General features: G+C 36.0%; 2 protein-coding genes across 4 annotated transcripts in view; both read right to left on the bottom strand.

Moving 5' to 3' along the window:
- LOC129805527 (telomerase-binding protein EST1A) overlaps positions 1 to 7,819 on the bottom strand; it is a 67,435-nt gene extending 59,616 nt beyond the window's left edge. For both annotated transcript variants that reach the window (XM_055853492.1, XM_055853494.1), the window contains exons 1-3: positions 7,673 to 7,819; positions 7,164 to 7,241; positions 368 to 1,536 (exon numbers count right to left, since the gene is read on the bottom strand). In XM_055853492.1, coding sequence (XP_055709467.1) covers positions 368 to 1,536; positions 7,164 to 7,221 — 1,227 coding nt within the window. In that variant the 5' untranslated portion in view covers positions 7,222 to 7,241; positions 7,673 to 7,819. The remainder of the gene's footprint in view (positions 1 to 367; positions 1,537 to 7,163; positions 7,242 to 7,672) is intronic.
- A 126-nt stretch (positions 7,820 to 7,945) lies between these two features.
- LOC129805524 (protein phosphatase Slingshot) overlaps positions 7,946 to 24,887 on the bottom strand; it is a 63,365-nt gene continuing 46,423 nt past the window's right edge. The window contains exons 6-9 of one of the 2 annotated variants that reach the window (XR_008752094.1): positions 20,775 to 20,969; positions 14,761 to 15,030; positions 12,157 to 14,669; positions 7,946 to 8,888 (exon numbers count right to left, since the gene is read on the bottom strand). Coding sequence is in view for 1 of the 2 variants with exons in the window: in XM_055853489.1 (XP_055709464.1) it covers positions 12,224 to 14,669; positions 14,761 to 15,030; positions 20,775 to 20,969 (2,911 nt within the window). In the remaining variant the exon portion in view is untranslated. Of the gene's footprint in view, positions 14,670 to 14,760; positions 15,031 to 20,774; positions 20,970 to 24,887 lie in introns of both variants that reach the window. The other variant, XM_055853489.1, reaches the window with a different exon arrangement.

The following is a 24,887-nucleotide window of genomic DNA, read 5'->3' as shown; positions in this document are numbered from 1 at the left end:
AAAACCTGTGAAAGTGCCTAAAGTGCTTTTCTTTTCTTTGGTATTAAAATTATTTTATTACTAAGTTTGTTTTATATAATTTGAAATTGTGACCATAAGTTATTCCACGAGTGGTCATAAGTTCGTAAAAGAGGCCACAAGTTATGAATTTCACATGGTTGGGAAAATCACATATTTTCCGGGAATTGGGGGATTTTCCTGATAAATTCATTTGGATATATCGAAAGAAACTACATGAAGGAAATTACTTTTAAAATTTCATTTTAATTGGTCAAAAAGATCATCAGATATAAGGAGATGTGTCCTTAATGTGGCCATAAGTAATGCCTGCATCCTATAACATTCTAAAGGAAAAAAAAACACTCACCATTTGAAGAATAGCTGTTGTGGGAAACAATGGAGGTTCTGGTTTCTTAACCTCTTCCACAATTCTCTCCTCATTCTGCTGCAGTCCATGACCTTTGGCTCCCATTCGGCCGTGTCGATTTCTCACAGGCGAACGCATCTCCTCACTTTGCCTCTGTTGGAATCGCTGATTCCCTCGCTGTCCACTGTTATCCTCATTGCCGCCCCACCGTCGATGGTAGTCATCATCCCTTTCGAATGCTCTGTGATTCAGTCTGTCATTAATCTTCCCGCCTCTGCTCACTTCCGAACTGCGACTCCGGGACCGAGTGTTGTCCAGAGTCACATCGGAGTCCTTCCTCTGGCGCCCTCTAGCTCCTCTCGGTGGCATTGGGAGTGTCTGTGACCAGTTCTGACCATGATTCTGTTGCCCATGGTGATTTCCCCCACAGAACACTATTGATCGTCCATCCCAGTCATTGACGACTTCATTGGCAGGATTGGGATGTGACGAGGGTGGTGGTGGATTGAGCAGATCCAGGGAGAGACCATTCTCCTGAAGATACTTCTTCTGGAATCGCGGCGGCAGGGACTCAATATTTGGCGGCAAGCGAGTGATACTCGCTTGTGGCATTTTGTCTCCCGTCCCAGAATTCCTCCTTCCCGACGGAGGTTTCTTGTTTGGTTGCTCCCTGACCGCCAGATTTGGCTCCACACTCCGAGTATCCCTCTCTTTGGCGCCATGGTAGTAATTTGGCAGTGTTTGGGGCACAATTCGTGGCTCCGAAGCCTGACGCACTTGACGCTGACCTCCATAGTTATCCTGATGCTTACCCCCGCGATTGTAGGCAGAATTCATGTTACCACTGTTTGACCCTCCTCCCAGGCGTTGTCCATGCTGATGATTCCTCTGAAAATTTCCACCTCTCTGAGGATTATGCTTTCCCCTGAGATCTTCTTCTGGGAAATCTCCTCGGATATTGGACAAATTGGGCGTCTTTCTGCCATCTCCCATCAAATCTGACGGCTCTTCACGAAAATCTCCACGAAATTGCTCTTGTTGCTGCTTAGGGATATAAAATTGCTGTTCTGGTTTTCTATTTCTCCGTCCACCTCCGTGTCCACCCCTATCACCACCCTCTTTCTCCCCATAATAGTCATTTCCGGAGCGCCTAAAGCCAGAGGAGTCATCTAGGAGAAAAAAAAAACATTTCCATACAAGCCAACTAGATTTACAAAATGTCTAAAAATTGAAAAAAAAATTATTGTTTTTGAAAACCCCAGTGAAGATTTTATTGTCGGGGGGAAGTGAGGCACCTTTGAATTGGGATTTTTCTCCTATGTTTAAGTGGAATTGAACCATATCATAACGTAATTTAGCTTATCCATATCCACCTGTTTGTGAAACTAAATTATATCATGATAAAGGCTCAATGTTATTTAAAAATAGGTGAAAAATCCCAATTTGAAAAGTGCCCAAATTCCCCCTATAAAAAAGAATTTACTCGTTGTTACAGTCGATAATAAAACTGAGAATTGGATTTCGTTTAATCAGATAATAGGTTCATAGCTGGTTCATTTCTGATTCACAACCAATTGAATCGGTTCACATTTGTGAGGAATTCCAAAACCTATCCAATAAGCCTAACGGTGCTATCACACTAGGATTTTAACAATTTAATTTTAAATTCAATTGAGCCAATTGAGCATTATAGGATTTCTAGAATTTACTTGAAAATTCTTGCAGCCAGGACACATTTTGCAAGAAATTTGCTCAATTTTAAATTAGTGCCGCGAGATTTTTATTGTGAATGACTCCGGAAAATGTATGATAGTACTTAAAATGTCTTATAAAATCACTTATCTGTTATGCAAAAGAATCCCCAAAGCCAGAAGAAAGGGTTGTAGGCAAGGGGGCTAATGAAGAGACTCTCATACAGTTTTGTTAAAAATCTGTATGAAATCATCCCAACTACGATTTCTTGACACAACAATTTCCTTTGAATTGCTTTGGAGAAACTCAGTAAATTACTCCCGATACTGGAGCTTCACTCGCGTACAAGTTTATCACTAATCGCTGTACTTATTTTTTGTCACAAATAATTAATTACGAGTGAATAAATTTAAAAATAACAATTTGGCTCAAAAGGCTACTTGATTAACTGCAGTAAAATTGAAATTTTTGAGCAATTTTAACATTTTAATTTGCTGAACCCAAATTTAATTGAGCAACAACATTTATGCTATTTTAGCATGTTTAAACATATTTTGGTGGGCCAATAATTAGTTTATATCAATAAATGAGCGAAAATCTATCAATTCACATGCTTTTTAATGCAAAATAACGCATAGGAAGAACTCATTTGAAAATTAAATTGAATTCACAAATTGAAAAAATCCTAGTGTGATAGCACGGTAAACATGGTATCTTTTAAATTAAAAATACGCTGTCTAGAGCCTTTTAAACATTTGACCTTGGAAAACCATTATTAGGAATGATTCAACAATATCTTCGTCAGCCTGGGTAACCTGAAGAATATATCCAAAAATTAAGAAAATCCTATGACGCATTTTTGAACAATAAACATGATTTTAAAGGTGTAGGGGAGGGGTGGGGGAATGAGCGGTATGTTAATTGTATCAGGATCAACTTATGGGGGAATCCCCCGAAGGTTCAAGAACACAATTTTTTTCTATGTTCTTAATACACTAATTGGGGATCTCAGTGGCACAATAGGCAAGATCATTGGTTCATGGGCGGTGAGATCTCTGACTCGACTCTGACAGCTATGAGTTTGACTTTTTTCACTGCGATAAAACGTAATAACATGCACCGCCTCTGCCCAAAAAAACCTCCAGAAGCGCGGAAGAAGCATTCACTACGGGGAAGGGGTTCCTAGGCGATCTTACGATCAGCAGATTCTTCCAACACGAGGCACCTTGTAATGATTACATTGTAAAACCAAATAAAGTGTCTCGATACGATTAATTAATGGACTAATTCATAACTCTTTCTCGGAAAATATGAAGCATATGTGTATCCAATAAGTCTTTAGCGATTCAAAATAACGGCAGAGTCTTTAGCCGTGGAACCGATTGGTCTTACAAAAGGAACACCAGAAAACCATAGTCTTTAGGTTTCCAAAATTCTACCAAAATATAATCCCTTGGGTCCCATGAGAAACTATGGACGTGTATCCCAAATTGAAGGATTTTTACTAAGTCCTGTCTGTAGAGTTCGAGCAATAACAAATTCTTTTATAATCACACCTTTTTATTTTCGTAACAAAGTAAGTACTCATGGTAAATATAATAGTTACGAAAGTGTGCACTAAAGCTGGCATTCACTCGGCGCACTTCTCAACAATTCGTCAAAAAAAAACTAAGTGGAAAAATCTAACTAAGGCTTTCAGGCTTCATGCTCTCCTCAATTCTTCCGGTGTTCGTCAGAAAAATCTTCATCTCTCAAATTAAGAGAATCAGGTTTTACTCCAAAGTTTTCGACCCGTCACTGAGAGAAATCCGAAAAAGTTAAAATAACATTCCGGAAATGTTAATTTTACCATGCAGTAATGATCCAAAATCGGTGTAAATATTACCCTTTTTAGGTGTATTGGGGGTTAAAGTAACCCTTTTTTATGTAGATTTTACCCTTAATAAGGTGTAAAATTAACATTGAAAAATGTTGATATATTTTTACACCTAAGAAGTGTTAAGGTTATGAGGAAAAAAAGTTAATCGCACCCTCTTTTTTTCCTCAGTGGTGGTGTGGGTTTTCTTCAATGGGTCAATTTAGAAACTTAAATATTTCAAAAACATCTAACATCTGATTAACAACTACGCATCGCCACATTCGCTCTGAATTTCCCGGGGATATTCACTGTTTTAGTAATTTTTTTTTAACTACTTTTGATATTTCTTGCTACTCAACTATAGTAAGGTGGGGTAACTGGATCGTTTTCCGAAGAGTGCTACTTAAACGCTTGTTTTTGGACTGATGAAATTCTTTTTTACTTCTTCTAAATCCGTAGAATTATTCACTGTTTCATTCAGAAACATAATATAAAAAATATGAAAAATATTATATTAAAGAAAATTTATAAAATAATGATAATACTGAAATAAGTCAGCATGCACTAACTGGGTCGCCTTTTCGCTAATTCAATTTTAATTAAACCTTTGGATTTAAAATACTTTTTTCATAAGGAAAAAAACAATAAATGTTTTCAATCAACCAGCTGTCATTAGCGAAAATATCACTGCTAGAAAATTTTTAGTGAAGAACCCAGCCGGTACAAGATTGAAATGAGTCGATTACACTCACTTATTTAATGAGTAAAAATATTATTTTTGCTTTTTCTCAAACTTGAATAGTTATATTACGTTACTGTAGTGACTATATTACGGAAATAAAAATAAAAATATTATTTTAAGTGGATTAGTCATAAAGGATCCAGATAGCGAAGCGCCCGGATTAGCACACTTGACTGTAGTTGGATCTCTCACTATCGCTTTGTTTGCCAACCAAGTGAGAAATCCAACTCGTATATTCCTTTAATGAATCTTACCTAAGTTTTTCAGGAAATATGTGACTTAATAGGGGAAGTGCTTGTAGTATGGGCCAGCTTATAATTTTGGACACTTTGAGGGCAGTTCCGGACGCCACAAATAAATTGAATAAAATTGTGGATTTTCTTCCAATATTTAATAAGTAATTTATTCTATCTAAATATTTATTCTTTTTAGAAGATTATTAACAATAAATACCTTCAATTTTAAATAAAATTTGACTTAAAATTCCTTTGTGGAAACTTCAGTGTGAGCAGTGTTTTACGAGAATTTTGGCAGTATTTTTTTGTTTTCTTCAGTCTCATTTAACTGTAGCGAAGTGCTAATAATTTTTCTTCAATATTTTAAGTGATATTATTAAATATTCATTGAATATTGCGTAAATTCACGTTAATAGTGAATTGCTCATTAGAGGTAGAGTAAGATTTTCCTTGTGAATTACAATTTTCGTGTGAAAAGTGGACAATTTTGTCAGAGATTCAACAGTGAAGTGATGCTTGTTATTTTGGACTGGTGTCTTTTTCCTTTAAATGTTGTGAATTTTTAGTTTTTGTGATGACTAGGTTGAAAAAAATGCCTTCATTTCTGCGAGTGCAAAAAGCGTTAAAAGGGTTAAAAGAGCCCCGGAAGTTCCGGGAGTTCCCGGAAGTTCCGAAGTTACCTTTTTTAAATAAATTAATGGTAGGTTCCGGGCTCTTTAGAATATTCTACGGTTTCTCTTCATAAACAGGAAGAGGAATTGATAAGTTGAGTTCTTAAATTGAACAACAATGTGCATTATATTGATGCAGATTATTTGTCCAAAATTACAAACAAAGTATCCAAAATTGCAACCAAATTCATGTTTACATCTTTATTCATTTCTAAACTTTTACGATTAATTTTAGAAAAATCAGAGACAACACTTCTGACAAAGAAGTAACAACAAACTTGCATTTCTATGGAAAATATTGCACTTCAAACTTAGAACATTTGGTACTTTATATGCACCCTGTCCCAAATTACGAGCACTTTCCCTACCACCTACTAAAATGCATTGCCATTGGGTCAGTTTCATTAAAGAAATATTAGAAAAAATATAAAGTGTTCGAAGTCAGAGTGAGTGCGAAGCCTCAAAGCCTTTCCTTATATCCTAGAATTTTTAAGAAATTCTTGATCCACATTTTGGCTTGAATACTTTTCAAAAAAGAACAATTTTGTTGTGGAAGGGTGAGTTTTCTATAAAATTTCAATTCAAATTCATCTTATTTCATCTTTTTATCCCCTTCCAATGCGGTCATCATCGTCTTAGCTTTCATTCTAACTTCCGCAACAAACGATAGAAAATATCTCTACTAAGTGCAAAGGACAGGGCTACATTTAGGCAACTAGGAGCCATCCAGCGAGACGTCTCCGAGATCCCACACCACATCCTACAGGCTAGGCTACACATCCTCCTTCTCTGACACTCAAAACCAGAAATACTGTATCGGTTCTCCTAGTCATATAAACGGTAACAGAAGAACCAAGATTTTCGCAAAAGTATTCAGTTCATTAAGAAAAGGTTTACAATTATATTACAATTTTACTTTGGGAATAGATTAATCTGATATTTAAGAGAGGAGACCAATTCCGCTCTAAAGGCCGGGATTCCTATAGATTAAGTGTACCAAATTCCAGCCAGCTTGCAATTTCGGCCACATTTTTTGTTCCTTGAATTTCCATGAGATTATACAATGCAAAAATGCTCTCAAAAAGGGATTGGAAGAATTCCGAAAGGGCAAGGAACTATGAGAATGAAGGTGGCCGGAATAGGCTACCAATGCTATGTCTACATTTTTATTTATTTTAAAATGTATTACAAATTATTTTAAAGAAAATAAAGAAGATAAACTGTCTACAAGGTAGGTTCCAAGCAACATTCTTTATAAAAAAGCAACAAAAAAAAATTGTATTAAAAATATTACATTTCGAATTCGAACTTGAGGCTTTGGCGCTTGCATGCAACTATGCCGAAATTTGGCACACTTACCCTATATCTTATTAGAATATTCTAATTACGAATCTCTCAAATATTCTCAGATCACGTAAAGGAAATTTTTAAATCTTTTCTTAGAAATATGCATGTACACTGATTTCAGAGAACAGTAAAGGAATTTCCAGGAAGATTTTGGGCATAAATATATTAAGGAAATCACAGAAAAATTTTCGTGGACAAGAAGTCTTGGACAGCCCGTGAATTTTGATTGATTGAACTGTATGGCATTTACCTTTGCGATGGTGATGTCGCCCACGATTGCGGCCCACTGAGTGATTCGGCTGATCCATTGGGCTATTGTCTCCTACGTCTGGAAGGTGGAATAAAAAACTGGCATTAATTTTTGCTGACTCCCTGCAAATTTCACTCGACTGAGCACTTTCTCAGAATCCATCCACCCTTTTCCGACCCCTCTGGAATAACAAATACCAAGTAGCTACAGTTTGCAGCTTCCTGTTCGCTCTTGGAGTCTTTTGTTTGCCCCACACAGTGGCTGTCAAATCGTCTTCGCACTTTTCCTGCTCTAGCTTGCAAAAAAGTAGCCCGGGAGTGGTGAAATTGACTCCCGTCGTAAGATAAAACACCCACGCATTGTTTACGCAATCATATTAATCACAAATATAAATAAAATAATCAATTTGAGAGATTTTCATTAGATTCCCCAAACGAGTGAGGTTAGATGGATTCCGAGGGCATTTTCTCCAGTTCATTGTGCCCATCCTGGTTGATTTTCGCACTCACCATATGCTCCTCAGATGTAGGCAGCTTTTCACACACAAATTGATTTACTATTTATTCAATTTCACCTGAAAAAATACAATTTTCCAGCCACTCGCGTTGAATAAAAATAGACAGCCACCATAAACTGATTGCAGCGCCTCTGGTGAGTGTTTCTTCTGTTTGCTGCTTACTTCACTCGGCTACTGAAATTTGAATTTTTGAACAGCAACATGTGGTTGCTTTCTTCACTGGCAGTCGTCTCACAACACACTAGACGTAATTGAAACTCATAGATTCATTTTCCTCACTTTTTATTTTCATATTTACAATACAAAAAGACATAAAATACATTACACACGGTCACATAAAAGCCCTCAAATTATTGTTAAATTGTCACTTTTGTTTTTTTTTTCTTTCAATAAAATTTCACAAAATGGTACAAAAAAGACTAGAAAGCTTATCAGCCCCAAAATTTTCATATATTTTCGAAATAAATTTTATCGCTCTTAGTATTATTGATTGTTCTTCAAATTTATTTTTACTTTTTTTTTAGACTATAAATTATGCAAGTCTGCTATTTAACTCTTTCAAGCATATTCTTTTTTTTTTGTAGCTCTTTCTCGTCTTCAGTGATTTATTTTTCTATTTTTTGATCTTTTCTTTTGTGTGTAACTGTGAAAAATTTATCTTTCGCCTCGACGATATGTTCACTTGTGTGTTGATTGCGCAAGTCAAAATGTAATTAGAAAAACGGAAAAAGGTTCGATTGGAAACAGAGAAAAAAGGGTTATATGCAATGTCCAAATATTTCCTCAATCTCCATCTTTACAATAATACTTGTTTTTTTCCTCTTATTCTTTTGGAGTTTATCTAAAAAAAAATCTCTTCCAGCATTGAAGAATATCCTACAAATTTGCCTCAAATTAAATGTAATTTTTTTCTGCTTAAGACAGTCTTCATTAAGTATTTCTCATTTCTCTAAAAATTCGACGAATTCCTCCACATTTTATTTTTAGATTTTTTTCTTCTTCAAAAAATGCAGTAATTTTTCTCACAAGCAGTTAATTTTCGATGCTAAATTCTATCCCTCACTCTCTCTTACTTTCAAAATTTCCATTATTTTCCAGGAAATTACATTTTTCTGGAAAATAGACTCAAAAAACTGCCATTTGCCAAGTTCCCATGCTTTTGGCACTTTTTTTGTTATATCTGGTAAAGTCCAAAAAGATTGTTTTCACTAAAAAAGAATGCGCGAGAGAATGATATTTTTCGCCAAAATTGCAATATAATTTTATATAAGGCCTTCTCAATCAGCAATAGCTACATGGTTGTTCAAATTTTTACAAATTGCTTCATTTAGGCAGTTTTCTTTGCTCTTAAATCGTTTTCAATATGATTCTTAAAACAATGTTTTATATCAAAATCAATATAAAATGTATTTTTAATATATAATTCTTCTTGATCTCTTCTGCTCTTCAAATTTCAAAATTACCTTTGTTGCCGAAAGCTCTGTTTATTTATTTTACTGGTACTATCAAGAGGAGATTAAGCGGGTATTTGAGTGAACTAAAAGGAAAGAAAAAGCAAAAATGTTTAAATAGAAGTTTAAGTGAATTGTAGCACACTTAATCACCCCTTGAGAACTATTAAATAACAATATTTGTAAAGTTGTTCTGGATACTTCTACACTGTATAATTATTTACTGGTCAATTTGCCACTTGACTAGGTTAAGCAATTCGTAACATTGTGAAAAGTCAATCGAAAGTATTTCAATTTCAAATAATAAAGCCATATCTCTCCAATTCTGAGATAAAGTAAAGCGGTCTTCAGGCTAGAGGTTTAGCCCAGTTCCCAAAGGTCTCAGAATCTTAAATTGCGAGCAATTTCATTGCTTTTTAATGGACTAATAGGTTATTTATCTTTAATAATTCAATTATAAGTTAAATTTTTCCAAAAAATCATGATTGATAAAAAATTAGAGCAGTTAAGCCATATAGCTAAGTCTTAGGTCTGAAGCCAGTATAAACTCAAGATTTTAAGTTAAAGAATTAGTGTCAGATATATAGATTTCAAATTACGAGTAAAAAGATGATGAGTGAAGACGTTTTATTTAATTCAATATTACCAAAAAAATCTGTATTTTGAAGCCTTAATAAAAGAATAAGAATCAGGTTTAAAAAGCAGATTTAGAGATTCACCACTTAAAGATTTATCCCAGGATGAATGGCATACTTTAAAACAAATCATCTAAAAATGCTTTGTAAAATTCAATTTCAAACAAACTTGTAAATACATACAAATACATTTGAACTAGGGTGAAAGGAACGTCTATTGACACTTTGAGAACTCGTGTCAGCACCTATTGACACCCTACTCTGTACCATTTGGGATATGAAATTTGAACATCTCTGTTTATAGTAAAAGGTATATTACAGAAAAAACGTTATATTACTTATGTTTTACTAGATACATTAAATAATTTTCAACATTTTGACAAAAGTGTCAATAGGGGTTCCCTGTCGAACAGACGTTCCTCCGACCCTATTAGGGGAAGTACTCTCCCTCCGAACGTTCATGCCTTCGAATAATATGAATTTTCTTTAAGTTGTTCTAAGAGACATAAGCATTTCCATTAATTTTTTTTTTGCTTTGCAATAGCAATACGACAAGGTATGCGATCAGAGATACGACAGCATGAAGAATCTTTTTGGTGTCAAATTGACAACCATCTTTTTTTTCACGAGTTTATCTATTCATTTCCAGAAGTGTCATAAGTCTTCTGGGTCCCATTTCCACGATGAAGCTTTTTTTATTATTATTATTATATTAGTTAGCTTATTATCAATTATTGATAATCATGTGACAATTATGTGGAAATCTTTCAGGAAAAGTGAAAGAAATTCATATTATTCGAAGGCATAAACGTTCGAAGAGAGAGAACTTTCCCCTAATATTTTAAGCTAAATTAGAAGGACTGAAGTAGAAGTTAAAGGTTTCAATGTGCAAAATGTTTCAAGTTTAATAACATTTTAAGAAGTGTATTAAATTTGGTACAAATGCAATCAATGATCCGTTATATTTTAGGGTTATAAACACTCAGTCCCCGCATTATGCACTTCGGAATTATGCACCTGACGAAATTATGCATAATTATGCAAATTTGCCTATCATTGGGAGTCAATTTCTGAAATCATTTTTGAAAGACGCCTTAATGTATACTATCGTGTGACGCGGGAAATTTGAAAACGCTGCCTTTTTTTTCAGAATAAAACTCTAATTTCTTTTATTGAGGTGAAATTTTTAAATATTCTAACAATTTATTAAATAACTTTGGCCAAAAATTACTATTTGTTAATACATTCCTTTTAAACAGTTGAATCTTTTGTTCTGACTACTTTTATTCCGCGCGAAATGCGTTCTACGGCAGATTTATTCAAAAGAAATCTCCTGCGGGTATGCAAATTTTCTCGATGTATAATGCCATTTCGCGCATTTTTTTCGATCCCGAAAATGTGCTTAATCCCGGGACTGAGTGTAGTTAGAATAAATGGGTCTCGGTCAAAATCCCGAATAGACCAAAATCCCGAAAGCCAAAATCCCGAATTCTTAAAAGTGTCATAGCTACTCCTACGATTGCACCCGCGCTTGCTGAAGGCAAAGGGAAATTTTCTGTGTCTTAGGAAATTATTGTACACGTCCTCCATATAATTTCATCCCTTTCAGAATTTTGAACATTCGGGATTTTGCTGCCCGAATCGAAACTCATCTTCACTGCAAATTAAGATAGTGTGTCTCAAATAACAGAATTAGGTTCATTCTGAGGTCTTGGCTTAATTTTATCCAGAATTAATTAGTTCCAATTACAGTAGACTCTCGCTAATTCGGCTCTTTTAAGATCGGGCTACTTTTTAATTCGGGCGGCAGTTAAATTTGAAAAAAATTTGTTGACATTTTTCAAGTTTGATTATGATTATCGAATGAAGCAAATATCCTTAAGTTTACCATGGTTTGTCTTAGTTTTGATGTGATTTTCATTATTAAGGGATTTTCATGAAATTTACAATATATCTGAGTATGTAAACTTAATATGTGCAGTGCATGCAGATGAACAAAAAATCGTTGCATTTCAAAAAGTTTGTTGCCCGAATTTCTCCCTAATTCGGGTGACATTTCGATCCCAAATGACCGAAGTTGACAGAGTCTACTGTAGTTCCAAAATAATAACTTTGCAAAATTTGATAAAATACTTCCGGAATCGCAATTTTATTGAGAAATCACGAAAAACTCACAAAGTACAAAATTTTCGAAATGCTTTCCAGCTATTTTCTCCATAAAATCCATCTATTTAATCGTAGGGTATGATTAATTTACAAAAGTACAAGCTTTTATGCAGAAACCGCAATTTCCAAATGATTTGCATTGTCAAAGTTTTTTTTTTCTAAAAAAGTTTCTTTAAAAAATTTCCCGATACAGCTATTGCTGATTGAACTGGCAATTTTACTACCTATAAATTTTTTTTTGTTTTTATTTGCAGAGGGCAGAGATCCCATGGGGCACCACCCCATGTTTATTTACATGGTGTTGTAGGGCGCTGCTGCACTAGTGTAGCTCTTCCCAACTGCCAGTTTGGTCAGAGGATGCGTCTTTCCGTGCTGCTGTTGCTGCACCTTCTTCGACAGCGTCTTGGGCAGGAGGAGGGCATTGCGAACTGTTGGCGGTGGCACCGGTGGTCTGGCATATTCATCCGTCCGGCAGTGCAGAGACTTTGTCATTTTGCTGTGATTGATGAGAAGAGGTTTTGTTGCATGAAGTCCGGGAGTTTGGAAAGTCTTCACTTCCAGTACGGACTTTGGACGCTGTCTTGCATGATTTGGCGGTGGTTTAGCTCGCATCTTGGCCACTTCGTACTTATCCACGAGCCCACGGACATTTGTCTCGTCGGCGGGTGTCTGGGCAACCTGGACAGTTCGGGTATTCTTGTCCTGGACACCAATGTGAATGGCAATTGGAGATGATGGCAGAGATCGACCTTTTTTCTTTCCACTTCCCGCCTCTTCAGTGGCTTTAGCCTCAAAATTCATCTTTAGGCTCTGCACCATTCCACTCGGACCCGACGGACACTCTTCACCCTCCTTCAGTGTATGATACCTCGTGGGCTTTTTGTCCGTGGTCTCATCCATTGAATGACGATACTTTAGAGTACGATTGGCGAGATTCCTCTTCCCAGACTCCTCCTCCTCCATTGTGCCAGATGTAGCCGCTGGTGCTGAAGCTGACAGCTGTATGAGCTGAAAGGAAGACTTTCTGGCCAGAAATTCCTCACTTTGACTCCGTGCCTGCGGAATTGGCTTCTCTGCCTCTTCCTCTGCCTTTTCATCACTACAGATTCTCTTCACAAAATTCCTCTCCTCAAGCCTCTGCTTTGTTCGTTTCACCGTTCCCGGATGCCAGGGAATCTCATCTCGATCATATGGGAATATCCCACTTTGTCCCATAACTATCTGACCAGGATCTTGGGCATTTGTCTGAGGTGTCACACGAATATCATATGATCCCCATGAACTATTGCGCGATGGAAGTGTTCGAGTATCACCAGAACCCCAAGAAGAATGTCTCGAGGGTACTTCTCTCACATCTCCCGGATACCCCAAGACAACAGCTGAATCTACACTACTCCAGGAACTATTGCGTGACACAACGTTCTCCTGTGACGTGGACAATTCCACGACAGTAGCATGAGTTGGTGGGAAAGTCCCAAGACGGGTCTGTTTGCGCTCCTCCCGATCAAAAACCCTGTCAAGTTGGGAAGAAAATGGATCTCCTTGTGCTCTACCCGGAACTTTAGCAGTACCAGGCTCACTTTTCACCCCATCTTCTTCATGCCCAGCCACCGAAATGTCCACTTCGGCTTCCGGACACTTGATGGTGTCAACTGGAAGATTTGGTCCATCATCCTGTGGACTATCACATTTTTTTTCAGCACATTGAGTGCTATTTGTATTTACACTACTTTTAACACTACAGCTGTCATCTACCTCTTCTTCAACTTCTTTCCCCAGATCCCCTCCTCCTTCACCCGGATCCCATGTCTCCTTCCTACTACCCCGTTCACCCTCAGTCACTGTCAGATGCAAACTGAGTGCCTTCTTCTCCCTAACCACCTTCACAATCCCCGAATTTGTGGACTCCAACTCACTCACAATGGACTTCACAGATGGCACAACGAGGGATTCAGTGAAGATTTGACTATTTGGATTGTGCTCCTGCAGATGCACCACCTGATTCTGCGACACACTGTAGTTCTGACCATTGCTGCAGGGCAATCTAACAGTTTTCGTACTACCACTACCACCTACTCCTCCTCCTCCTCCTCCTCCTGCCGCCTTCTTTCCCCCCTTTGGCGGTCCCAAATTCTCCAAACTCTGCGACTGTGGCTTAGCCAGAACCACTTCTGGACCATCAGCTGCATTATTGGGTGACCAACTTTTTGGTCTACTGCCCAATTTCTTCAAATCCACCCCGGACACCTGCAACAAATTCCCACCTCCCATTGCCCCATTTAGAGCCTGTATGAGTGGTGTTGGTTCACTGCCCGGCAATAGCCTAGCATCCTTCGTACTCTTCAGATTTGTCTCACTCTTACTCCTCTGCAACTTATCCTTATTCCTCATGGCATACAACATCCCCTGATACGTCTCAAGTTGTGCCATAAAACTCTTATTGGGCTTAATACACGTCCTCTTCTCCTTCACATGCCTCAATGCCCTGTCAAAGTCCCAATTGTACGCCTTCATGGCATAGGCAATCACCACAGATGCTGACCTACTAACTCCCATTTTACAATGCACAAGTACTTTGCTACCTTGTTTCTTGGCTTTTGAGATGTACTTGAAAGTATTGTCCCAGTGCTTCAGCAAATCCGTCTTTTCATCGTCATACACACGAATATTGCAGTAGTCAAACATTCCCGGAAAGAAATTGTCAATCTCTCGTGTCACATTGAGAATATGACGAACACTGCAAGCGCCATTATGCAAAAAAATAAATAAATCAAAACTGATGTCTCTCCTTCCAGCAAAAAAGAACACAAAAAATAACATCAACTTACCCATTGCGCTGTAATTCCTCAAGATTGCTGGCATTCCACTCTGAACCCAAGTATACATGATCAAAGATCTCAGTTGGAGCATCCATCTGACCCAAAATTATCAGCATCTCTTGATCGATGAATGACTTGAATTCACCCAAATCCATATCCAAGTGCTCTTCGAGACGTCCTCGGATGTACTTTGATGTCACTTCATCCAGATCCACTGACATCATAATCTCCTTGAGAGCCGTCCTGATAACACGTTCAGTCTCCTCTCGTTCAGTTGGTCTGGAAATTAGGAAATTGGAATAAGGGTAAAACAAAATATTCAAAAGCCTAAAAAAAAGGATGACAAACTCGAGATTTATATACTATACCACGAAAGTATTTTCGCAACATTTTTTTACTGCTCAAACTCAAAGAGAGAGAGCAGTTATATAATCGACTTTTGTTCTACTTCTCACTGTTCTGGAGCTTTAAACGGTAAGAGATATCGACTTCCGGTCTTCGATGACCCCGAGGTCAAAAATGAGGGTTTTCCAATTTTGCAAAAAATTGGCCCAAGCCTTTTCAATGATTTTTGGATATGTTTTAGAGCTGGTCCTGGCGAATATTTCGCCCAAGCATACCTATGGCCGGAAAATTCGCCATTTTTAATTATTGAAGGTCAAAGTTCAACCACTTTGGAAGGCTCATTTTTCAAGCGATTTAGTTAAATTTGGATTTTTGGGAAAGGTACTGCAATGTCGAACCCGGCTGCATCGGTCTTCATCTGTAATGAACCGGTTAGGTACCGATTTTTGAATAATTTTACATCCCTAATAATTGATGTTCCCTAAAAGTATTTTTTTTTTTGATTTTTCTCAAAATTGGCCCAAGCTTTTTCAATGATTTTTAGATATGTTTTAGATCTGGTCCTGGCGAATATTTCGCCCAAGCATACCTATGACCGGAAAATTCGCTATTTTGAATTATTGAAGGTCAAAGGTCAACCACTTTGGAAGGCTCATTTTTCTTTTTGCTTAAAATTTGATTTTTTAGAAAAGTATTACAAATTAGAATCCGGCTGCATCGGTCTTCATCGGTAATGAATCGGTTAAGAACCGATTTTTTGATTTTCAAATGCTCTTGTGATTTACTAATCAATTTGATCTCTAGTAGATCAGTGATTCCAAAAGATTATGCAAAAAACTAATTCACCGTGAGCTCTGTCTCGTGAGTTCGAGCATTCCGCAAAGCTAGGACGCTTTGCCATCTCTTTTTTTGAATGTTTTGAATTTGAATTTATTTATTTGTTTTAAATCAAACATACTTAGGGTCCGTCCCTCTTACAATGTCTGATTAGATAGAAGAAGAAAATAGAATACAAGAAAAAAAAAAGAAAATGAGAACAAGATAAAGTGAGAAAAATTTAAATAAAGAGAAAAAAAGACACAAAGAAAATCTACCCCGACTGAAAGGCACCAGAAATGCCGGCCTGCGACATCCTAGCGCGAGGTGGAAGGGAGTTGTAGATTACAACCCCCTTGACAAAAAGAGTACGCGAAAGCTGGCTCAACTGAGCTCTCGGAACCAGGAGTCCCCGCTGCCTGGCCGAAGTCCCCAAAGCCAGGAGCGATGCTAAGTATCCCGGCCTCCGAGAAGTAATCAAACGGAACAGGAATAAAACAGCTCTCAAACGGAGGACGGAAGGCAGATCACAGCCAACCAGAATGTTTCGATACCGTGAAATGTGATCACGAGCACGTAGAGCACACACATACCGGACACAGTTGTGGAACGTCACAGAAAGCCTCCTGATTGTTTCACAGTCGGCATCGAAGAAAAGCTCTGCTTCATATATGATTATGGGCAGTAGTAGTGCTCTCACGAGCATAAGACGAGTATTCTGTGGGGTTACCTCACGAAAGCGCAGTAATGTCATTAGTGTACAGTTACAGTAGACTCTTCGTTTGATGTGAGAGATCTGGTCACACCAAGAGAGGGAAGAGTTGAAAATCAACCTCAAATTGCGAGCACGCTTAACAATTGGAATGATCTGTCCATGAACAGTGAGTCGAATCAGGTCTGTGACAAGAGATCTTTTTGAAATAATTAATGCCTGAGATTTCTTGGGATTTAAACAGAGTCCGTTTGCGAGAGTCCATGCTTCAATTCGAGAGAGAAATTGTGTTCATATGAGCTAAGGTAGGATTTGGATCGCAAGGGTCGCCATCAATGTGGACTTGCAAATCATCCGCGTAAAGGTGATAGTGGCCATTCAACAGGACAGATGGTAAGTCATTTATAAAAAGTGAGAATAGCAGTGGGCCTAGGAGTGAGCCCTGAGCAACACCAGAATATAAGCAGGCAGGGTCCGATAAGTTGTTGCCAACACGGACTCTCTGGGTACGCCCATTGAGGTAAGACTGCACCAAAGATATGGCCGATGAGGAAAATTTAAAGAGTGTGAAAACCTTGTGGCAAAGAAGGTCATTAGATATGCTATCAAATGCCTTAGTAAAATCAAGAAGAAGCAAAACAACAAATTTGCGGCTGTTAAGAGACATAGAAATGTCGTCTTGAACACGAAGGTGTGCAGTTGTAGTGCTGTGCCCGTTACGGAAGCCTGATTGAAACTCCACCAATAGACCCTCGGAATTTAAATAAGAGGTTATCTGCTCCAGGAGTAGAGCCTCGAAAACCTTCGAAAGTACAGGCATCAGACTAATGGGTCTATAATCGGACGGATTAATAAGATTATTAATTTTTGGAATTGGAATCACTAGGGCTGATTTCCAAAGATTACATTTACCGGTTTTCAACCAATTTGAACCGATTCATCACTCAAAAGATCTCCCAAAATAGTTTTAAAAGTAATAGAATTAATTTTCGCATAAGCATAAAAAGCTATGAATCGGTTCATTACCGTTTCAGAACCGATTAGAACCGGTTCAGTTTTGTCGAAAATTCCAAGACCTTTCCAATGAGCACAAACATGACCCCATTTGCTTGATAAATGCGCTCTCTAGTGTCTTTGTAAACTTTGATTTTGAAAAACCGTTACTAGGAATGATTCAATGGTATTTTCGTCTAAGAACGAAATGTCCGCCTGGGTAATATCTAAAATATATCCAAAAATGAAAACCAGTGATAAGCCCAGATAAGCTTATGGTAGCTGAGATTCTTTACGGTCGACCTCGAAATGCGTGCAACTCGGGGTGCTTGCAACTCGGAATACGTAAAAATTCGATTGTGAATTGAATTTTGGGAGTAAAAAATTCGGGTAAAGAATGAGAAGACGACGGTGTTAGAGTTAGTCGATCGTACGATCTCAGTGAGTACAGTAACCAGTACGTTGTGAGTCGTGAAAGTATTAGGATGTAGTGCGGAAGCTCGCGACAGTCTGGAGCCCACACCAGTCGATGCGTAAGCAGGTCACTCTCCCAATTATTATAGTTTTTAGAATGAATTGTTGGTCCGTCCCTTTCAAATGTGACATCACTTTTCAGAAATCATCTGTAACGCGAAGATATTTGAGAAATGTGGTTCCCGAGGTGTGGCAGCGTGTAGTAGATACTTTAAGATTGCATAATATTTTTTAGGGCCCAAAAAGACTCAGATTGATCCTCGAGAATATTTATCTTATACAATTTGGCAGTAGAGTTCATTTTTTTTCGACCAAAATTTTTAAGCTAAATATTTTCCAAGATTAACCTGAGTTTATTATATATAATCCCTCATTTTTTTACCCCCCCCCCCAAATTTCCATCTTCGACCCCCGGAGACCACTTTCATTTCAACAGCGTTTTCGACATTTCTGAGAAATATCGTCATCCTGTTTGTCCGTCTGCCCGTCTATTCGTCTATCTGTCTATCCGTCCGGCTGTCGCCAGCTCTAGAGGTCAAACGGTGAGAGATAGCGACTTGGGACCTAAGTCGACACAAGGATTCATTTTCCCCTCACCCCTCCCCTTCCTCAACAAAACCATGATTTTTTAAGATTGCCGGAAAACGCGTCGTGGGATTTTTTTCACTATTGGATATGTTTTAGAGATTACCCAGGCGGACAATTGACCATGTGTGAAAATTCCATTGAATCGTTCCTAATAACAGTTTTTCAACTTCAAAAGTGAAAAAAAGACTAAGAGAGCGCATTTATCAGGCGATTTGGGTCATGGTTGGGATCGTTAGAAAGGTCTTGGAATTTCCAACAGAACTGAACAGGTTCCAATCGGTTTTGAACCGGTAATGAACTAGTTCATAAACGATAACTAATTTTTATTCGAAATTCAATTATATTAGTCCTAAGTTATTTTTGGGAAATGTTTTGAGTGATATAAATTCGTTCAAATCAGTTATGAACCGGTAATAAATCGGTTATGAACCGATAAGTAATTTTTGTCGGAAAATCAATTTTATTAGCCTTAAAATTATTTTGTAGGATCTTTCGGGTGAATTATAAATCGGTTTAAATCAGTTGAGAACCCGTAAACGGTGAATGATGCGAAAGTACTTTTTAAGGGGTAGCATCTAAATCACGAATTCGAGCACTTCGCAAAGCCTGAGACGTTTTGTCACCACTTTTTTTGTTTTATAAATTTTTAAACTTAAACGAATACTTTAATATCACGATATTTCTTTTTAATAAACGTAAATTAAGCACTCAGCAAAATTGAAAAAAAACCCTTCAGAAATTCAGAATACTTATTCGTTTAAAACAAATCTTGCTATGAGTATGAACCATGTAATTGATCTATGTTTCGTAGGTTTGCTATATATTTACATAGAATAGGCTAAGAAAAAAAATAGTTATGACATTTTATTTTATATTTTTTCTGTGTAAGCAAATGATTAGAAAAAAATGTCTCGATCTGTATTACTTTCTTTGTTGCAAAAAATACAGTATATTTTATTCAAAAAAAAAAAGAAGAAAGTTTTAAGAAAATTTGCATTTACAAATATGCGGTTTAGATCAAATACGTTGAAATTTACAATTTTAAAACCACAATAACATATAATATGTTTAGATATTGTGTCAAACAGAGCCTCGTAGAATTGTAAAACGAGCAAAAGACAAACATAATTTGATCAATTCTGATTGTAACCTTATTGGTATTGGTAGTATCATGTCAGACTCTGTGTTATATCACTTTCAAAATAATGTTTTAAATTTAAAACATCAGACACTTGGTTCAAATTCACTGATTATGTTAAATTTTCAGCAAAAAAATGTTTCCTGTAGACTTAGGTCTCATGTTTAAATTCATGAGAAGTTTTGTATTTTGATTTAAGTGAATTTAATTTCAAGTTTTCGCACTCGGATGAACTTATGCGTAAACCTATAAATTTGTAATTATGCCAAATTATCCCTCAAAAATCACCAATTAAATATTAATAAGAAATTTAAGGGGCTATGACTTCTACTCGCAGATCTTTTTTAAAATACCAAACCTTGAGAGTATTCAGCTGAAAACGCTAAAACAAACTTTGCAATCTTTACGATAAAATTCCCTGTGAAAAAGGAGAAAGAAAAAAACGTAAAGATTACACATGTTTATTACTTGTGTTTATTCATTTGATTGTCGCTTATATTAATAAAGCTTACAGGGAACACGACTATTATCGCTTGAGACGATAAGAAGAAGTTGCATGGAAGAAAGAAAGCCGTGTTTAACATTGGTCTTTCAGATTATTAAATATTTGTTCATCAAATAATATGTGCATTAATTCAATCATTCAACATCAGATGATCACAAGAGTGATTATCAATTGCGGAAATTGTACATATATATATGACAGAACACATAAGGAATATTGTCTTTTCAGAAGACCATGAGAGGTTCTATGAGAAAAATCATTATATTGTGTGCAATCATTCAACTTCTTTGTGTCATTTTCTGAGAATTTTCCCATAAATTCTTCGTGACGAAAATGCGCAATGATGTTGATGGTGAGAGGGAAACACAATTTACAAAAAAAAAAATATCTAAAGATGAAACATCTCGGGGCTAGCATGAGGGCAAATTATATGGTCAACGATATATACTCACTTATTCCTTATCGTATCTGGTGATGGTGGACGTCTACTCTCCAGTGAATCCATCGCATGCCACTCATTGAGACATGAACGATCTGACTCAATATGCTCCTCATAGTACGATACCCATTCGTGTGATGGGCCACCAGCAAAATAATTGTTTTCTCTAGCCTTCGAAGACACTTTGTGCAATGTCTGAAGTGCAGACCTTGAAGAAATAAGAAAAAAATAGCAAAATTGTACACTATCAATCATTTGCTCACTTTATCTTAAATGGTTACTCAAAAAAGTGCAATATACCCCTCAATTCTGACATTATATCTTAAAATCTTTAAGTGACCTTTAAAAAACTGATTCGTATAGGAGAGAGCGAGGCAGAATTAGTCACAGATAGTAGAGGAAAGTACTGTCCCTTCGAAGGTTCATGCCTTCGAATAATGTGAATTTTCTTTGATTTTTCCTAGGCGACTTATACATTTTTATTAAATATTAGTTAGCTTTATCACCAATTCGTCAGTTAAATCAGCATTTATCGTAACTTCATTTTTGTGATTTTGAGATATATACGTATTTGGAATCAGCGTAATTTTGTTTATTAAACGCACTTGTGAAAAAGAAACTTTTAAAAGCCCAATAAAAATTATTTTAAACAAAAATTATCGTAAGTGCCCTTAATTAAGAAAAATTTATCAGAATTTGTCGTAACTTCCATTTTTGGGGAAGTTACGACAAATTTCCATACAAAATTTTCAATAATCAGCATTTGCCGTAACTTCTTTTGCTTACTTCCGTGGCTTATAATTTGCAGCAAAATTGCAATATTTCTCAATAAAACGTTTATAAACTCTTCCAAATATCGAAAGACAGTGCGAATAGTGTAACATGAAATCAATTTAATTCAATATTTGCGAGAAAAAAGTGAGAAAAAATCCCTACCCATCTGTCATTAATTCAAAACAAAACAAGCGACGTGGCGCACAAAATTTATTCAATAAAACTTATGAAATAAAAGCTTTTAGGGACAGGGATAACAGTATTATTGACTAATTTAGTCAAATAATGGCGCTTATTATCACTAGAATAATTCAAATTGATATAATGCATTTTAGAAAATTGTCGTAACTACCAAGATTTTCATACATTTGAAGTTACGGCTTTATAAACGATGGAAGTTACGATAAAATATTACTGTGTTTCTTCTAACATATTTCTCAATATTGCAGCTTTTAAATAATTTTATAAAGATTTTCTCGAGTTAACTTACAGTTTATTAGTGCCACTTTCATTATTTTGACTCAAAAGTATCGCATTCGGGGCTCATTTTTAAGAAAAATAATATTGAACTGAAAATTTCGTCTCCTGAAAAGTTGTCAAAAGGAAGTTACGACAAATGCTGATTTAACTGACGAATTCTTAATAATTATGTGATTATTATGTAAAAGTCTCCTAGGAAAATAAAAGAAATACACATTATTCGAACACTGAGAGAAATCCGAAAAAGTTAAAATAACATTCCGTAAATGTTAATTTAACCCTGCATTATTGATCCGAAATCGGTGTAAATATTATGCTTTTTAGGTGTATTAGGGGTTAAAGTTAGGGGAAACTGGGGCACCACCAAACAGGGGTACCACCAAACACTGCGATTTTTTAAGTAGGTATAAGATGTCAGAGAATGAGACTTACATGAAATCATAGATACTATAGGAATGCTTGTCCAGAGAAAAAATGATCCACATAGTTCAAGTAGTTTAGAAATAAGAAACTTTTTTCGCAAAATTGTGAGATTTTGATAATTTTAGTCATTTATATATCTACCTGGAAAATAAAACTGAAATAAGTTACATCAAATTTCACTACATCAGTACTTTCCTACATGTTTTGGGATAATATTTATGCACCTACTAAAGAAACTAATGTTCACATTTTTTTAAAAGAATATAAAATCCATCACAAAACAGAGTTTGGGGCACCAACAAACAGGCAAATTTCTTACAATTGCAGATGTCGCGAGCGTAGCTTGAATGGCAAAATTTTTCCTCTTATCTTTCTTACTCTTCATCTCCCTCTCTGTTCGATTTCTGAAATTTATATTCATTCATGGGATTTTCATTCAAGACTCAGGAGAAATATAGTTTCAAGAACCCAATTTTGCATTAAATGATTCTTAATGATTCTTAAATGATTTTAATCGAGGATTGACGAATGATTTCTCGATTTTATTACAAATAATCAGAAGAGCGCGCAAAATTTGAACTTTAGGTATAGTGTTTGCCACGATTTTAGTGGCGCTGCTTTCCAGTCGGAAGTCGAATGTTGTCAAAATGATGAAAAATCTATTGAAAAATATGTTCGATGTGCAGTGCTTTAGTTTTTAGCTATTTTGGTCACTCATTCTAAATTTTGCAGTGCTTTTTTGAGAATTATTTACATTTTCAATACCTTTTTATAATTAAGAGTTGTGGTGAATGCCCAAAATAACTTCAATGGGTGAGAAAATTAGGTGTTTTTTGGTGCCCCAGAAAGTGTTTATTGGTACCCCGAGTGGTTGGAAAAAAGCGAAAAATGCATGGTGACCCAATTTTCCTTTTTACGAAAAATTGGAATGCTTCACATCATCCTTGTATACATTAATATGCAGCCTATACGTAAGTCTATAACATGGGGTAAGCAACATTTTTCTAAAATTCACAGTTTTCTTAGGAAATTCAGTCAAAATCGCATCTTTCAAAAGTGTTTGGTGGTACCCCAGTTTCCCCTACCCTTTTTCATGTTATTTTTACCCTTAAAAAGGTGTAAAATTAACATTAAAAAATGTTGATATATTTTTACGCCTAAAAAGTGTCAGTTATGAGGAAAAAAAAGTTTATCGCACCCCCGTTTTTTTCTCAGTGAAGGGACTGTACTTTCCCCTAATAGATAGCGGAATATTATAGTATGCCTTACCAAGAATATTAAGAAAATCTTTATTAATTTATTCAACATAAACAGCTTCCCTTCTATTCATTGAAATATTTACCCTTATGGTACAAACATTTTCTTCTATAAATTATACGCAATGCAAAATATAATTTTCTGGGTAATTCTGTCCCGGTCTCCCTTTTTCAACAAAGATTTTTAACATTGAACTTTAAAATGTTTTAAGTCTTTTAGAATGAAAAACGCAACAAATTTTATTATAACCGCAACTTGTCAATTTATAATATACGAAACTAGAATTGAAGATCTTAAATTAAACAATAAAACATTTAACTTAAAGTTTTAACCTCTTTTATCTCAGAATTGAAGGATCAATGATACTGATAAATGATTGAAAATTAAACAGAAGACAATGGGACAACAGTTCAATCAGAAGTTCTCTGTGATACCAATATAATCTCCTATATTAAAATTAGCTGTGATTCTTTTGAAATACCAGATTAGGCAGGCTGGGGCAGTTTCATTCACACATGAATTTCAAAAATATTAAATTTTAGATTAATAAGTAGATTAATATAGAAGTGATAGGTTGTACATTTTCAAATAGCCAATAAATAGAAAGTATGTAGATTTAATTATCTTGACACAAACTTCAGACAAATGAGTCTTGTAAAAACTTAGGTGCATGAAACTGCCCCACTCTCTATAGAATAGCATTAAAAAAAACAGAACTTTGCTTTTCAATATCTGATAGATCAATTGCCTACTTGAAATTGAAATTTTCCTATAAATTTCATCTCTTAAGAAATTAGAACTGTGGATAAAACTTAACTCTGAAGCCTGAGTTTAGGAAAGATATGTTTCATTGGAACTTTGAGATGTCTTTTTCACGACATCTCGTTTGTCGAAGCTACATTTTTTGTTATTCTTTTGCATTGTATAATTGCAAAAACTAAAAATTCATGGAAATTCTAGGAACAAAAAAGGTGACCGGAATTGAAATGTGGCCGAAATTTGCCACACTTATCCTATAGAATGTTTAGAAAAGCGAAAAAACTGCTTTAAACCCGGTCTAATTTAATTTTATATCTTAATTCTGAATCTTGTAATTTACCTATAACTTGAAAACATACCCATTCTTTTATAATAAGTACTTTATGAAACTATGTGATTTAAGGTTCCTTTTTTATTATCAAATCCGACACTG

This window comes from Phlebotomus papatasi, chromosome 3 (assembly GCF_024763615.1).
Source record: "Phlebotomus papatasi isolate M1 chromosome 3, Ppap_2.1, whole genome shotgun sequence".
NCBI classification, from domain to species: Eukaryota; Metazoa; Arthropoda; class Insecta; order Diptera; family Psychodidae; genus Phlebotomus; species Phlebotomus papatasi.
Note: the sequence above shows the minus strand (reverse complement) of the source record. Positions and strands in the feature narration are given on the sequence as shown.